This window comes from Mustelus asterias, chromosome 20, assembly GCF_964213995.1.
Source record: "Mustelus asterias chromosome 20, sMusAst1.hap1.1, whole genome shotgun sequence".
Lineage (NCBI taxonomy): Eukaryota > Metazoa > Chordata > Chondrichthyes > Carcharhiniformes > Triakidae > Mustelus > Mustelus asterias.
Window position 1 is genome coordinate 55,022,089 of NC_135820.1, and position 18,014 is coordinate 55,040,102.

The window sequence follows — 18,014 nt, forward strand, 5'->3', positions numbered from 1 at the left end:
AAACATGCTGTACAAATGCAAGTTGTAACAGTAAAACACTCACAGGTGAATCACATAACAATTGACACTGAACCCAAGACATTTGGATAGCAAAAAGCTTGATCAAAGAGTTAGGTTTTAAGAAGCATCTTGGAGGAGAGATGTGGAGTGGCTTTGGTGTTGTTTAGGGAAGAAACTCCAGAGCTTAGGGTGAAAACTCCAGAGCTTAGTGAAGTGGGGGTTGCATAAAAGCTCAGGATTTGGAGGAATGCAGAGTGCTCAGAAGTTGGGGGGGGGGGGGGGGGGGAAAGAGGCGAGGTTTGAAGAGGTTAAACCACTTGGAAAGGCCAAATCACTGGGAAATTGAAGACTATTAAAGGATTTGAATATGAAGGGAAGATCAAGATATTGGTGCAATGGAGCCAATGTAGGTGAGCACAGTGGCAATGGGTGAATTGTCAATATGGTGAGGGTTAGGATATAGGCAGCAGAATTTTCAATAAGCTTAGGTTTCTAGGGGGGAGGGGGGGACAATGGGAAAACAACCAGAACAGCACTGGAATAGGCGGTTCTGAAGGTAACAAAGTTGGATGGGGATTTCAGCAGCACATGGGTTAAGCTGGGGCACAGGAATATATGTGTAAAATAATGGAAATATTAATTTAAACTCTACACAACACAGAATCCATAGTGTGGGCCTAGCTAGCTAACATACCAAGTCAAACATTTTGGGCATGCTTGGGCAGCAAACAGACCACATGGAAGGGAGATGAGTAAGTAAACCCTGAAGACGACATTATGCAAAGGAGCATTGATTGATTAAGCGAGTGGACAAAATGGTAGATGGAGGATAATGGTGGTGAAATTAGGTTATACAATTTGTTAGGGAAGGAAAAATTAAATAATTTTCAAATTGCAAATAACTTTCACTGTTGGTATTTGGAGTGATTGGTGTGTCCTAGTGCAAAACATATAAAAAGTCACCATGAAACAGGAAATTGAGAGGTCTGGCAGCAGGGCAGCACAGTGGTTAGCACTGCTGCCTCTCAGCGCCAGCGACCTGCATTCGATTCCCGGCTTGGGTCACTGTCTGTTTGGAGTCTGCATGTTCTCCCTTGGTCAGCATGGGTTTCCTCACACAGCCCAAAGATGTGGTCAGGTGAATTGGCTATGCTAAATTCTCCCTCAGTAGTACCCAAACAGGTGCCAGAGTGTGGCAACTAGGGGATTTTCACAGTAACTTCATTGCAGTGTTAATGTAAGCCTACTTGTAACTAATAAATAAAACACTTTTCTTTCTTTAATTCATGTTTTTATTATATTTCCAGCACTTATTTGCAGAAAGTTAGCATGCATGTACAGGCAAGCAAAAATACTATGTTGGTCTTTTTTTGCAAACAGCTTGGAATAAATGAGCAAGGAAGTCTTGTTGCAATTGTACAATTCTGGTCAGACCAGGCTTGGAGTACTGTGTAGCTTTGATCTCCAATCCACAGTAAATACGTGATTGCCTTTGAGTGGTTGCAATGAAGGTTCATTAGGATGAGATGGATGTCTTGAGATAGCTCGAATGGAGTTTAGAATGAGAAGTGTTCTCATTGAAACACATGATGCTGAGGGCTCAACAAGGTAGAGAGACTGTTTCTTCTAGTTGGAGAGCCCAAGAACGAAGGGGTATAGTCTCAGGATTTGGGATGGAGTTGAGGAGTCATTTCTTCAGAGGGTGGTGAACCTTTGGAATTCTCTAGCCAGGAGGGCTGCAAAAATCACAGTCAGTCAGCATATTCAAGCTAAGTTTGATTGCTTTTTGGAGTCTAAGGGAATCAAAGTGGAATTAAGGTTGAGGATCAGATATGAATTAAGTGACTGAGCAAGTTCAAGTGACTATATTGGCCTAATTCTGTTCATATTTATTCAGAGCAGAAAAATAGAACTAAAATACAAAGTCAAAGAAGTGGAGAAACCAAGATAAAGATTAAGTATCACAATTATGTTTCCCCTTTTATTCCTTCCCACCCCACCCCCTCAAAAATATTTTGGACATTATACTACACAATCAACTTGATTATGCATAAATGTTGGCATTAAAGTAATGATCATTACCCATCACATATCTCTTAATAGGCGTGATACAATAGCCAGTTTTATTTAAATTTTACCAGCAGGCTGTAGGATAAATTAGGTAGTTTATACATGACATTTTGAACTGAAGAATGAGGAAAAGTTCTGCATCACAATGCACAGATCTATTCTAAACCATACACCTCGATCGACTCACGGTGTTCCACTTGAAGGTTAACACTGAACATATCAGGCCGAACAGTACGGTGCAGATATAATATACCCATGGTACTCACTTTTTCCTCCCAATTGCATTTAGTTAAGTATTTTAAAATTCTCTACGCAATTATTTGGCATTTTTCAAATGACAATTTCTGAAACTTGAAGACTTCGATTTCAGTGCAATTTGTATACTTTTGTCTAGAGTGCAGTTTTGCGACGGTCACATGAATGGAAAAATGCTGAACAGAAATGAATAGAGGCATTAAGAACAGATCACTTGTGCTTGCTAAATAGATATTGTTTATTAAGGCTTGTATTCTCCTAGAGGAAAGAAAATCAACCCAATGATGTTCATTTACCTTACAGGCAATATTCCATAGACATAACTAAAATTGTCTAAATATAAGTCTAAATGATAGTTTATTTTTTTTTTAAACTGAGGTCCATTTTTGTAACTAGGTTCAGAAGAGTTAATTGTTTTCTTTCTAACGATAGTAAAGTTCCTCTACATAAACACGTGCAAGTTTCTGTGAACTAAAGCAACAGGCATGAGCACCGTTTCATGCTTTATCCAGTCGGCAGCAATTTCAATGGTTCCCTCATTCCACAGACATACAGTACAGCAAAGTACAGCTTTCAGACAGAAAAACAATCAAAATATTTCATCCCAGAAGAATCAAGAGACGTTTGCATCAATTTATATTTTGAGACATCAACCATCGTTTCCACTATTTGCTCCTACATTAAAGCTCAGCTTTACAGAAGGAAAAAAGAAATGGCCTTGAGATTTTCATGAGAATGCAAATTAACAGCGACTCGAAAAGAACACCAGAAAGCTCAAAGTTAACACACATCACCAAAAACTAGTAACGTTGAAAGCATCACATCATCCAAACTACATAAGGCTGATGCAGTAATATTTCCCATAAAGGGGAGCATGAAGGGTTCCTCCTTACAGGATTGAGAAACAAATGCAGGCTAAAGCTTCAGTGTAACAGAAGTTACCAGTGACTGCTACAGCATTTAGGTGCAAAATTACAAACAAAATGCAGACCAGTCTGGGCAAAAAACAAAAAAAAACAGAAATGTACTAAAAACGTGATGTAGCTTTTAATTCCCCTGCACATAAAGATATCACTGGAGCAGAAAGCTTTGCTTTTTTTCATTCTGATGCTGCATCACAGCACCAGGTTCAGTTTTTTTTTAATTCATCAAGTCAAATGTTTTCTTATCATTTGTTTCGGTTCAGGCGCTCCTGCAGAGAAAGAGAAAAGTTACTTTGAAAGAGCATGAAAAGTTATAAACTATTTTGCACAAGTATTCTGTAATACACAATGCACGAATTCCACCAATTAGATTTTCAAACTACACAATCAATAAAAATCTCCCTGTTGGTCCTTGTCTTTTTATTTTATACTTGGCAAATGTGGACTTTGGTAGAAGTTTACACAGTCCAAAGTTAATCATTTACATGCACAGCATTTTGCGGGCTTCAGAAAACATAACATGCAGCTGTTTTTGTTGGAAACTAGTTTACTACTGTAGGTGACTGGAGTGCTCGTTGAAGAATTAAGCTGCGTTGACTGGAGAGATTGTGAACCAAGGTGTTTAGATTCAGAAGACAATGACCATTTTCAGATATCTACACATTTTGAGTAATGATCCAAAGCCAGCAAAGCTTACAGAAGTGGTTCTCAGGATGCCCGTCTAAGGAATTTTCAAATTTCCAGTTTCTTTTACTGTACCTCATGCATAGCGGCAACCTAACACCAAATCTCTCATCAGTTCTTCTCGACTGAATCTAATTTATAACACTTGCAAATACTGTAACTATTTGATGAGTTTATTTTGAACACCAGACTTATCTGTCCAAAAATGAGGTTCTCATCAGTCCTCACCACAGGCAAGCGTGTGTTATAATTTCAGGGATGTGCCAGATTCACAAATGCATAATTCCTAGCCGGTAGGAGAGGGCCAAAGGGAGGATTTGGAGTTGCAAGAATCAGGTCCCAAGGTGAAATTCATAAGGTTTGGGACGGTTTACTTCCAGTATCCTCTTGCCTATATAATTACGCCCATCACTAATGTCGAGCCTTTCATTCAAAAAAATTGACAAAATCTTTTTGAACTGTTAATAATCATTTGCACTTTGTCCAGTGCCCAGTTTCTTTTGCCACAAAAGATAATCTTAAATAACATTATTTGGCAAGATATTTTAAAATAAACACTATTTGATGCACTGTTGCAACATAATGGCAATGGAGCAACCCTTTTAAGATTTGCTGTCTCACCAAAAATCATACCAGTCACCAGGCCGTACTTCTAGCCAAGTTTTAGCTCTGCTTTAGACAGAGGGTATTTTACAACCAGGAGAGGCCAACCCTACAACTTTCACAAAGTCAGCCCCTACAGTGTCTACATTATAGGGAACGCAATTCAAGAATTGCCGATATTGCAATTTTGGAATGATAAAAAAGGGAGATTTACAAATATGTAGTGGATTTGTATTTTATTCCCAAGGATACACTATCCACCACTCATCCAGCCCGACAACCTTTTCTCAACCATCTCCTTGGAAATATCAAAAGTGGGAAAGTGAAAACCTATTGCTTACAATTATTTTATTCAAAGGGAGAAATGCAGCAGCATATACCAATGGGGTTCTTCTACTAAGTAAACACATTTAATTGTAGGTAGACTAGGCTTTTCAAAACAATAGTCTTTCATTACCTGTACTGCCAACTGTTAACACATGACTTCTCCCACTGAAACTCAACTTGAATGATTAATATGAAATGGAAGAGTTTGTCATTAGAATATCTTCCCTTTCTAGAACAGGAAGAGAGAGTCTACAAAAATGAAAAACATCCACACTAAAACGTGCAAAATGTGTTTTATAATCACCCTAACCCTTGACGTTTCAGAAGTTTGTAGAATATTTCAAGATGTTGCGTGGGGGAAGGTGGGCGGTGGTGCGCAAGTGGGAAATGATAATAGAAAAACTCTTTACTGCTGAGAATAGTAAATTGGTTAAGGATTAAGATTATGTGCTCTTTAAATAGAAATTGGAGCATGATTAGGAGTTGATGCAATGAAGAGGCTATAGGGAATAAGGAGAGAAGGGTTGTATCCCTAATGGTGCTGACTCTGGCAACAATATAGCTCAATTGTTTGGAATGCCAATCCAGCTATGTGCCAAGATGCAGCTCAAATTATGCAATGCAAATTCTTGAACTCCACATCTTTGGGATGTTACATTAGTTTTGCTGCGATCTACAAGTTTTGACTTTATGGTTTCTACACTGGGATGATCAAATATTATATTGTTTGTTGACAACCTATAAAATGAATTCACTGGGAACAGAAGTGAAGATCTAATGCATTGGTTTTCAAATTGGGATACCTGGACCCTACAAAATCCATGTATTCTTGTATTTGTTGACTTGCTAGTACATTATTTGTGCTGCAATGTAGTAAGGAACACAATTTCTGCACAGTTACATGGTATTTCTGCCTGCAAGAAGTTAAAGCAAGGGTTTCAGGAACTATGCTATATTAAGTCCCTTAATTCAAGTCAACATTCTAAGTTATTATAGCTAATTTCAGCAGAATGGCCACATTTATAGTGCTTGACAATATCCAGCAATATAAAAGTGGTGCAGCTCTGCATAATAAAGCTGACCCTGCATCTCCTTCCCTCCCATTGGCAGTTTACCTTCCTGTCTGCTATTGTTCTTTCCTCCCCACCCAAGGTCCTATCCCCGTAATCCCACATATTTACTTTGCTAATCTCCCTAACACTAAGTGGCAATTTAGCATGGCCAATCCACCCAACCTGAACATCTTTGGACTGTGGGAGGAACCGGAGCACCTGCTTGAAACCCACACAGTCACGGGGAGAACGTGCAAACTCAACACAGACAGTCACCCGAGGCCGGAATTGAACCGGATCTCTGGTGCTGTGAGGCACCACTGTGCTACCGTGCTGGTATTTCAAATCTTTTCACCAAAAGAATGAAGTGGCCTCTCAGTGGTTGCTACTGGCCTAATAGTGCACATGATCTGCAACAGTCTCAAGCATCTGCCGCCACCAGTTTCCCTTCTCTACCTTTCTAGGGAGATGTACCATGAAAGTGCAAGGCATTGTAATCCATCTTAATCAGCCGATTGATGATGCTGCTAATACATGCTTGAAAGTACTAAATTATGCAATTTTGCTCTGATGCAAAAATAGATTGGGAAATAACTGCCTTCCCCATGTCCACCTGGGCACTTTGCTGGAATGGAAATCTACTGATTGACGATTCCTTTCTTGCTCTAGATTAAGTTTTCTATTGACGCTTACCCGAAGTCTTTGAAGCAAAGCTTGAAGAGGAGGAGGATTGATACAGCAGTTCTGATGCAGCTCATTCTCCCTGATGCTTCGACTGTGCCTTCATAGGTACGGTGGCTGGAAGGGCAAGAGGAGTGGGATGACTTTGAGCACTTGCCAGCCAGAGGCAAGTCAGATATTGATGCTTCAGCCATCTTGGACCTTTTGATCTAATGCATTAACTTGAACCAAGGTTTCTTGCTTTTACTTTTCTCAGAATCTGAGACACAATGCCACATTGTGGTCTAGATGCAGGCAGTAATCACAATCACCAACAACAGGAAAGGCCAGGACATAGCAATGAACTAGAAATAAGAACTGAATCTAGAACCTTTCACATTCCTGAGAGCAACATGATTCTGCCCAATGCCAATAGGAGAAAGAACTGAAGAGCAATGCATGGGGGGCACTGTACATGCCATGAAAAAGTAGGTAACAAAAGGGTCAGGCATCTGAAATTTGACCTCCCTGTGAACACTGGCTTTGGATCATTACCAAAATTTGTTGAGGGAACAAATAGAAAATCGACTTAAACTTATTTTTCTAATAGTGATTCTACACCTCTTATTACAATCAAGTACCATAACTAAAGCATAGGGTAAATTCAGAACTACTTACAATGTCGAGAACACTAAAAATGCCACACCAGTAACAATTGTAAATGACCATAGATCATAGTGAAAATGAACAAGAGAATACTGAATAAAGTAGCTTTGAATGACAAAGTTCAGATTCAGCACTTCAAAGGTAAACTGGGTTGGTTTCCTATAACAACACCATGATCCTTTAGTTTTGGCATATATTACATATATAACACGTGGTCCAAAGATGTGCAGGTTAAGTTGATTGGCCATGCTAAATTGACCCTAGTGTCAGGGGAATGAGCAGGGTGAATGTGGGGTTACGGGAATAGGGCCTGGGTGGGTACAGGACTTGATGGGCCGAATGACCTCCTTCTGCACTGTAGGGATTCTATGATTAAATTTCATTGTTGATAACCACAAATCTCCTTGCACTTAAATTTTATTTGCATTGAGAAGAAAGCACATCAGAATTGAAAACGTTATTCATTTTTATTTTAAGCTTCACAGATTGGAACAGAGTAGGATTAGAAGTGAAGCCAGGAAAAGCATGTTGATTGAAGCACAACATTGTCATCCCACCATTCTTCCATGCAACTATCCCTCAACATGGTTGCCAATCAGGTTACATGTTCAAAGACCTCATGTAGACACCAGTCCTCAGTTTGCCCTCAGTATATTCTTGCCCTTCCCCAATAGTTCATCTGAACTCATAACTGCCATGTCGGAAATTCTAAGCAACACCTACATCTCATTATGCAATAGTAGAGGCCAGAGGCATATTACATTGACTTACTATCCAGAATGTATTTAAAAATCATCTGGCATTATTATGAGCAAACAGAGGGCATGAAAGTTTACCAGTGATTAATTTTCTAAGTACAAGTAAAAATGTGGCGCCAAATTAATGGAATGAAGGCATTAACTCCCAAAAAATTTTTTAAGTATAAACAAATTTCCTTCTTCATAATTTTGTAATATTGATTCAATTTGCAAATGTCATTTCTTTCTTTGTATGATAACTTCATAAATTTACAGTTTATACTGATCATATGGCAGCTCTTTTTCCAGATTCTGGCCTCTATGGTCTGAGTATAGGGAAGCCTCAAAACCAATGGCTTCAGCCCGGTCATAATTCTCAAGCGCATTTCATAGAGTCCCTACAGTGCAAAAGGAGGCCATTCGGCCCATCGAATTTGCACCAACTCAGTATCTTATCCAGGCCCACCCAATCCTTAATCCATTGTACCAACACAGCTTGAGATACTAAGGGGGCAATTTAGCAAGGCCAATCCACCTAACCTGCACATCTTTGGACTGTGGGAGGAAGCTGGAGCACCCAGAGGAAACTCACGCAGATACAGGGAGAACATGCAAACTCGATGCAGGTTACCCAAGGCTAGAATTAAACCTGGGTCTCTGGCACGGAGATTATCTGGTTTCTGTATTCATGTGCAATTGGCTCCAATTTGTGGCCATTTTTCTTTATTGTTCTCCTCTCGCCCAGACCAGAAACTGCAATCTTATCTCAATTGAAAACAAAGGAAAAGCTGAGAACTATGTGGTGGTAGAGGCTTAAATGTCTCTTACAAAAACATGCCTAACAGCGCCAATAGTTTTAAGGTGGGGAAGACTAGCGAAGACTAAAACAGTTAAATTCTGCAGTCTGGTCCGAGTATGATCAGCCTTTGTTTTCAATCTCTGGGTTACTATTGATTAAATGTAAAAACTTAAAAACTAAACTGTTTTACAATATTTACCTTGTAAATAATGAGAAGCCACGGGCAGAGAAACTTTGTCCTAGAAAGTTAAAACAAAAAGGCATGTATTTTTGATTTTTTTTAAAAAACATACTGCGTATGACAACAGTAAAATGTTAACTCTCCCCATCAACAGGATATCCCTCAATAAGAATTCATAAATGGCTCAACTATTCTTTCACAAAAAATCACCTCAATAGATTTCCTTTGCAAATGTTACAGTAGTCAGTTTTTTTAAAAACAATTAGTTGTGTTTGTTGGTTCAGATTAGAAACAAAAAAAAGAAAAGATGCATTTAGAATCAACTACATCACTGAATAGCATTTTAGTTGACTGCTGTACACTTGTGTCAAATTTGTTTGTCTCAATTTCCTCTGCCCCTCCAAACTGATAACTAAAGGAGATGTTTTGCCTTAATCTGGATGGTCCACATCATCAATATATTCAGACAATTCGTTCACTCAAACAGGGGTTCCTTCAGAACACCAAATCAAGCTTTGCACAATTGCTAGCAAATAAATAGAACGTCATCTTAAAGAGCCCCATGATGTAGAATGAAAATTACAAAAGGTACAGCAACCTCAATCTTAAATTACTTCAATTTGAGAAATAAGGGAAACCTATTGCAAACGTCTAAAAGATGATCTGTTGATATTATTTATATAATTGTTATTGACCACAAAGTCATTTCCAATTACTACCAAGAATTTAATCTTGTGAAAAGATGGGGAAATCAGTATTATTCTAAAAATCCTAAAAATGAATGTCAATAGATGAATCTCGAGATCTTTAAAATAAAGAGATTTAAAACTAAGTTTTAAAAATGTCCACTTTTTTCTGTATGAATTTTGTATTATGCCAAATGAAAAAAAAATTATATTTTTGAAACAGACTTATTTCAATATTTTAAAATGTTCATTAAAGGGCCTTTCTATCCATGATGGAAAGTTGACTTGGAGCTAGCAACATTTGCCTCGTAGTGAAGCCTGCTTCTTGGCTATATGTTCACCACCTGGTCTATCGAAAATTACCTCATGTCCTTCACTATATCATACCTTGATCTTTTCCTTCGAGTACCAGAGTCACTGCTTAAAAATAAGGGGTCGCTCATTTAAGATAGATTAGGAGAAAGTTTTTCTGAGGGTCATGAGTCTTCGGAACTCTTCCTCAAAAGGCAGCGGTGGAAGCAGTCTTTGAATATTGTTAAGGTAAAGGTGGATACGTTCTTGATTAACAAGGAGGTGAAAGGTTATCGGGGTAGGCAGGAAAGTTGAGTTGAGGTTACAATCAGTTCAGCCATGATCTAATTGAATGGCAAAGCAGGCATGAGGGAACAAGCAGCCTACTCCTGCTCCAAATTCTTATGTACCACGTTCCACCTTTTTTACCTCCTTTAAAATTGCTACATTATATCATTGCTGCCCCCCCCGCCCCTCAAGCTTTTCACTAGTCTACTCTCCCACCTTTCCTCAGACCCTGCAATGAGCACCAACTCACCTTTAGTGATTTAAATCTTCATTTCAACTTCTCTTGAGCCCATCATTCCTCAAACTCTCTCTTCACAGAAGCTCTCCCACCAATATTCATGGCCATTCCTTGACTTTGCCATCTCGCATGGTCTCTCTATTCATATAATCTGAATCGTAGATAAGGCCAACCCCAGTAACTTCTTGTATCCCTGATTTCCATTGCCATAACCTCTTTCAATCACACTTTCCTCTGCTCTATCTTCGAGGCTATTATCCCCAGTACATACTTACTTTCTCCTAACTCGACTATTCCCACTAGTCTGGTCCTCACTTTAATGGATGCAACCAGGTGTATCGATCCACCTGGTATATGAGTTTAGCCATCCAATGCCAGATTTAGTTGGACATCAAGCATTATTGAGCTTGCTGTCCTGTCCCAAAACCACCTACTACTGCAGAATTATCTTAGAAAGCAAAGATGACACCAGCTTCTTTGCTCCATTAAACCGCCTCCCTGTAGCCTTACAAGCAGCTCATGGACTAATGATTACCATTCAATGAGTTGCTATTCACTCTGCGATTGCCCATGAAGCTAAAGTTCCCTTATCTAGCTCCACACTTGCAGCTTTTCCAGTTTCTCTTCTAATTCCCATATATCCTCTGCAAGCACATCGAGCCACACCTTCCGCTTGCACTAATCTAAACGACTACACAATTCTCCTTGCTGGCTTCCAAGCCAGCTTTTGTGTAAATAATTCCATCTTCATTGATATCTTTACAAATAATCAACCCTTGACTCCACTTGTCATAGTAAATGACTGCCCAATCTCCAACCTCCCCCAACTCTCCAAAGGTTGCCATATTGTCATCTCCAAAAATCTGTGTTCATCTTTTCTGTAACTCCATGTTTAAACATCTGCAAATAGGATTTCCACCCCTGCCATGGCACTGAAATGGACATACGGTCACAAACACATCCTTAATTACTCTTACTGTAGTGCATTATCCCTCCTCTTTCTTAACTACTTTGCAGTTTTTGACAGGGTTCACTATAATCTCCTGCAACCTCTGTTATCCTGAATGAGATTGACTTCACATGTTCCATTCTTAGCCATCATTGCTAGAATTTCTTGAGCAATAGCTTCCCTATCATTGCTGGTTTCTCAAGCAATAATTTCTCTTCCCACCATCACAAAACTTCTGATGGAGTCTCATCTACCCTTGGTCGCCTCCTCTTTTCCATCTATGCACTTATCTTGATATCATCCAAAAACATAGCATTAACTTCATGTAGTGACAATATCCTGCTCTCCATCACCTCTCTTAAGTTCTCAAATGCATGTGTGTATGGTTTGTTTAGTCTGCTTATCCAATATCCAAGATGAGCCACAATATCCCTGTTAAACTTTGGGAAAACAAAAGCCATCGCTTTCAGGTCCTGTCATAAACTCCTTGCTCTCACCACTGACTTATGTAACTATCTCAGGTGATGCAGACTATTTACAATCCATCTGACCTCAAACTTATTTGCCAACAGTCAAATTCTCTCCATTGCAAAGATTTCCATATCTTCAATATAGTTTATCTCCTTCCCTCTCTCAGTATATTGTTGCCAAAATCTGCAAGTCACCCCCAGACTCGACTATTCTGAAGATATTTTCATTGGCCTCCCCCTTGCTCCATAAACTTCAACTTCTCAAATTCTGTAGTCAATATCTGAGCCTGCTCAATAATTTTCCCTGTGCTGCCGACCTATACTAGCTCCCAATCACTGAAGAAATATCTAAAATTGTTACTTTTGTCGAAATATCTTCGCATCTGTGATCCTACCCATCTCCAACGCTACAACCCTTCAAGAATTCAGTGCTTTCCCTATTTCTGCACTCCATCATTGTTTTTTTTTACATCTAGGTAAAACTCTGGAATTTTTACTCAGTCTCAACACCTCCCTCTGTGCCTTTTAGAGTTACCGTTGCTATAAAAATAGATTTCATTGGTCGCATTTTTAGCCACCTCTCAGACTATCATCTCCTTTGGCCGCTTGCCAATTTTGATCTGATCACACATCAGTCAAAGTATTTCCGTGATAACAGTGTTATAAAATGCAAGCGATTGTTGCAAGTAGAACAAAACTTTTAAAAAGAGCACAAGGGAGGTTTTTTTTAAAGATCAATATTAGCTAAAAAGAATGAAGGTTTTGCTTGTGTTTGTCAAAGCACAATAATATTGATTATTAATATAATCAAAACAATTGAATGCATCAAAACTTTAAAAAGAACTTGAGACTTTGGATCCAGCCAAGAGTTGCACTGCTTATCCTTATCAGGATGTGGAGGTATTGGACTGGGGCAAGCACAGTAAGTCTCAACACTAGATGAACACAACACCTGATGAAGGAGCAGCGCTCCGAAAGCTTGTGGCTTGTGCTACCAAATAAACGTGTTGGACTTCTTACTTTCCTAATCAGGCCAGACTGCACCTGCAGACATACCCAGGATCATCTACATTTGTATCAGACTATGCATGGACATTTAGTAAACTACTTATTGTTCTTGTCTCTGGATTTTAGCAAAATTTCAAAAAAAGAATATTTTCAAATTGTAATCAACATCCTTTCTAATCACTCAACATTTCTTTAAAAAGAAACCAATAGCCATAGTTGCAGCATTAACTGTCTTCAAAGCTTGTGTGTTACGTTGCTGCAAGATGGGTGAATTAAGGCTCAAGACCATAAACAATGCACACTTTGTTTAAATAAAAGAAACACAATTTAATTTAAAATGAATTTAAGCATTGGTGTATTAAAACACAGCTATTGCTGATCATTCAACTGATTTCCCACTTGGGTCAAAGTTTTGGATCACAAAACAAAATTTTGAATATGCATACCTGTAGCTACTGTAAATGGCAAGTTTAAAACTATATAGGTAAGTATTGACAGCTTGGTCTATGCAAGCATAAACCAAACAAGAAACAGTGCAACACTGTCTGCAGAGCAATCTAGACTCTCGCGCTGCTACTTTCAAACTCACTGTACAACACAGTAGATTGCCATCTTCATCAATATCCACTGAAGCAGATCGAGATTGCACACCCTACTCCAAACTGCTAAGAAGCAGTGGAAAGAAAATCAGGAAATTTCTTTATAAAAGGTGGCCAATCCATCCTGCTAGAATTCTCTCTGGTCAAGAAGGCTACCTAATTGTTTCAAAACCACTTCCATAATATAAAACATGCATCTGACTGCAAAGACTTTATTAATACAATTCTCATGATTTAAACCAAAATGAAGATAAATATACTAAATATCGAATTATGTAACAGAATCAAAAGCGCATCACCACCACTGGATGCAAAATAAGATGGGTGACATTTTATATGAAAGAATTCCATCTTGTTAGGAATAGAATAGTTAGAGGAAGAAGGGCTTGTGCCGCAGGGGTCTCATCCATACCTCTGGGCTAGATGCTCAAGGTTACTAACGTGGTCAAACAGGTTGATTATCAGCCTTTAAATCCTTCCAATAAGCCTGATAGCAGATGGCAAGAGCAGGAGTGTTTTGTGGCCAGCCATACTACAGAAAGAAATGGCAAATCACTGCAATACTTTGCCAAGCACAATCATGCACCCATCCAATGGAAGTTCATGGCCACCAATGCCCTCTTAATGCATAATACCTGAAGGAGTAAAAAGCCCCCATCAGAGCTAGGCAGGCCTTAATCTTAGAAACAGATGCCTTCTACTGATAACAGGGAGTGAAAATGCTATCAAGAGTATTTCCATTAGCAATAAAACGCTTCAAAGCCTAGGGTACTCAGACTAATGGACACTCAGCAAAAGGACAATAGCAAATGAACACTAACCACCTCCATGAACATAGGACCATAGGAAAGCAAGCAAGCCATTCATCTTCTTGAATCTGTACTACCATTCAATTCATGGCTGATCTAGATTTCAATTTCATTTACTCGCCTTTGATCCTTACCCTCCAACCTGATGCCCTTGCCCCACAAAAATAATTAATTTCAGTCAACTTAGCATCCACAGCTTTTTGGGGGAAGAATTACCAATTTCCACTGCCCTTTGCATAGAAAAATGCCTTCTAATTTCATTCTTAAATGGCAGTGCTCTGGTTTTAAGATTGTGACCTCTTGTTTTGGGTACCTCAACACAGAATTAGTTTCTCTGTATCTACCCTCAGGAATCTTGATTAGATTACCCTGCACATTCTAAGCTGGCAAAGTAAAGTCGCCATAGTCCCAGATGACCACAGACGCACTCCCCGTGAGGAAGAACTGATTAGTGGTGATTAAACCTGAGGATCACCACACCTTAGCCGAGGGGCAAGGTGGAGCCTTCATGAATGACCTCAGTTGGTACAAGAATTTAACCAGTGCTGCTGGCATCTGTGTCACGAACCAGCTATCCAGCCAACTGAGCTAATCGACGCCCAAAACCTGATTTCTTGCTAGTGAAATGACAGTATGCTGGGCTCTGTAGCTACTTTAACGGATGATGTTTCCCCCCCCAAAACTGTGTAGGGGTGGAGCTTGTCACAAAAAAAGTCCTGAGAGACACAAAGGAGTACATACAATACATAACTTCCCTTGTAATAACATCCTGCTTCCTTTATTACTGTATAATTAGGATTTTACATCCACTCTGTGCAGTCCTCTTAATGTAATGTCACATTTTACCAACAGGCAAAGGTGGAGATTGTAATTTTGAGTTTAGGGGGAAAAAAAAAACTATTTTTGATCTTGGGGTGGAAAAAGCCAAAAAAAGAATCACTCGACGAGCTCAACCTATAGTAACTTGATTCGATGCATTTGGTCACACCTGCTTACAGTTTTCTAAGATCACCTGTAGTAACTACATTGAAATAAATCAGAGCAAGAAACAGTTAAAAGGTAGCAGAGTTCTGGAATATGTTAGCCATAAAATTTTATGATTGCATTTTTAATGCATTCTCTGTAGTGGCCACAATGCAATCACTGACCTTTTAAGCTGAACTATTTGAAAACATTAAAAGTTAATTCTACTTCACTAAAGTTTTGAAGTTCAGTTTTAATAGAGTACCATAAACTCCACACAACCCTCAATTAAAATTAACACATTATTCTTTACACTGGACGTGTAAATTATGGGTATGTTCATGTGAAACAGGATATGCAAATTGTCACATTCAAATAGCCATTTTGAATAGAATGCCAAAGACTAGGTACGGACAATTAGTGCCATTTTATGTACTTTAAACATCAACACAAATTAGCAACACATTTTTGCAATCCTATGCTCAAAAAGGTAAAAATGTTTGGCAGGGGTGGAGGGGGAGTAAGAGAAATACTCTGCCAATTGACGCAGAACGCCTACATTTTCAAATAGCAATCTTAAAAGATCAATTCAAATTCTTGTTTTGCAAAAATGACAATGACACTGTCCACGACATTGCAGTTTATAATTACACCTCAATCTCATTTCAGTTTAATTTTTTTTTTTTAACAGATGGCGGCTTTCAATGCAAGGGTTTCTCTTCTGCAGTTAGTGATTAAATTGATCACTGACATTTATGTAATCAAAATATAAATTTCACAACAAGGTGTCGTCTAGTTGGCTGGTAACTAAATCATAAATGTATGAATGGTCGAACAGGACTTACCTTACGTACAACTTCCTCTTCCTCCTGACGCTTTTCATAATGTGAAAAGTCATCAAAAATTGAGGTGGTATGCTTGTAAGTAGCAATAATTTTGAGCACTTGCTTGGCTTTCTCTAAAGGAACCTCCTGCGTGTCCCGAGAGTTAGTGACTGGTTTATTATCATTGTTTTCCAAACGGATGTGCCTCAGCTGGTTGTTAGGCACGTCCTTTACAAAGATCCACTTTACATCAAATTTTCCTTTCCACTTGTCCTGTGACCAAACCCCAGCACAAGTACCATAGTCCACTGCCGATTTCATTTCTGCCACTCCACAAAAGTGTCCACTGCCATTCACACTGAATAGTAAGTAAACAGGAGCTTTTCCAGCCATCGAGCGATAAGCACTGTCCAAGCGTTTGTTGCCATGTTCAGTACTGCACCAAATGGAGTACTTGATAGAGCGATGGATATCATCCTCGGAGTAGCTCTTGATAATAAACACTCGGCCATTTTTAAGATTCCAGTCAAAGTCTTTTGGGTTGTAGCAGTATGCAGCCTTCAATTTTTCAAGGACGGGATGAGTCTCATTGCTTGGAGGAGAGCTAACTGGTAGGTTACCCACAGAGTTGTTTTCATTACCAGTTCCACTATTTTGACCAAAGGCTGCCCCTCTATTGCGAGGGGCTATCCAACGGTTCTGTGGGGGCTGTTGAGGATTCTGATAAGGTTGTTGTGGAAGTTGCAACTGCTGAGCTGGAGGGGGCTGAGTCAACTGCTGCTGAGGAACTGCCTGAGTATTAGGGGCCTGATGGGGAGGAGGAGCTTTTGGTACAGGTCCTTTATTGTCCCATGTACCAATGTCCATATTGTGTTTTATTGGAGGTGGGGGCAATGTAGAACCTCCTACTGCTGCTCCAGTCTTTGGTTTTAGTTTTGGTTGAGGCTTGGCTGGTTTACTTGCTATGGCAGCCCATGATGTTGGCTTTGGAGCAGATAAACCAGCTGTTGAGCCATTGCCAGGTGCTGTATTGGTCATACCCGGACTGCTTACCACAGACCCTACAGTCTTTACACCTGACGTCACCGCTCCAATCTTTAGTCCAACCATCCCCTGTTCAATACTATTCATGCCTGGTGCCTTATTCAAGGTATCATTGGGAAACCCTGCCTGTCCATCTACTATTGTTCCCCCCAAAGAACTAGGTGGGTAACTGTAGCTGCTGCCATATGCTGAGCTTGGTGTTTGTTGTCCCTGAGATCCACCAGTTCCCCATGCAGAAAACCCTGGGTTTTCAGGAAAAAAGTTGAATCTATGTTGATTTAAATATGGGGTGCTCCCTAGTCCCCCAGGCTGACCAAATACAGCATCATGCATGAAATGATGATCTCCATTACTCAGCTGTCCATAGGTTGTTAAATATGGAATAGGAGGATCTCCGCCAGTTGACCATGGTGCTGCTTCACTAAGAGAATAGGAAAATCCAATGGAAGGGGCATAATAGCTTGACAAATATGGATCAGTCATTGAAGGATAGCTGTTGCTCTGTTGATTGAAAGAGGAAAAAAAAATTAAGAGCCATAATAATTGTTCACAAATTTATGTAATCCTCACCAGCCCCCCCTCCCCCTTCCAATACAATTAGAAACTGATTCAGAGGTTGATCGATTTCAAGAGGATTTGTCTGGTCAGATCGTGAATGGTTACAGTCTATTAGACTTCATAAAGGATTTTTAAATACTACAATTTAAAGTACATTTCAAATTAAAGTCAGACCTGAATCTCTACCAGCCCTACTGTTTTTTTGAATTGTGGAAACAGATTGCACTTACTACCAAAGATGCACAAGGCCAATCAACAAGACATATTCAATTAGAAAAATCAATAATTGCATTTCACAAATTTCCTCAAAGGTACTATGGTAATAGATTT

General features: G+C 39.3%; 1 protein-coding gene across 1 annotated transcript in view; it reads right to left on the minus strand.

The window, feature by feature from the left end:
- Nucleotides 1-2,539: 2,539 nt before the first annotated feature.
- LOC144508545 (YTH domain-containing family protein 1-like) overlaps nucleotides 2,540-18,014 on the minus strand; it is a 31,973-nt gene continuing 16,498 nt past the window's right edge. Inside the window, exons 4-6 of the mRNA XM_078236576.1 lie at nucleotides 16,104-17,627; nucleotides 8,976-9,015; nucleotides 2,540-3,517 (exon numbers count right to left, since the gene is read on the minus strand). Of these exons, the coding sequence (XP_078092702.1) occupies nucleotides 3,474-3,517; nucleotides 8,976-9,015; nucleotides 16,104-17,627 (1,608 nt within the window). The 3' untranslated portion in view covers nucleotides 2,540-3,473. The remainder of the gene's footprint in view (nucleotides 3,518-8,975; nucleotides 9,016-16,103; nucleotides 17,628-18,014) is intronic.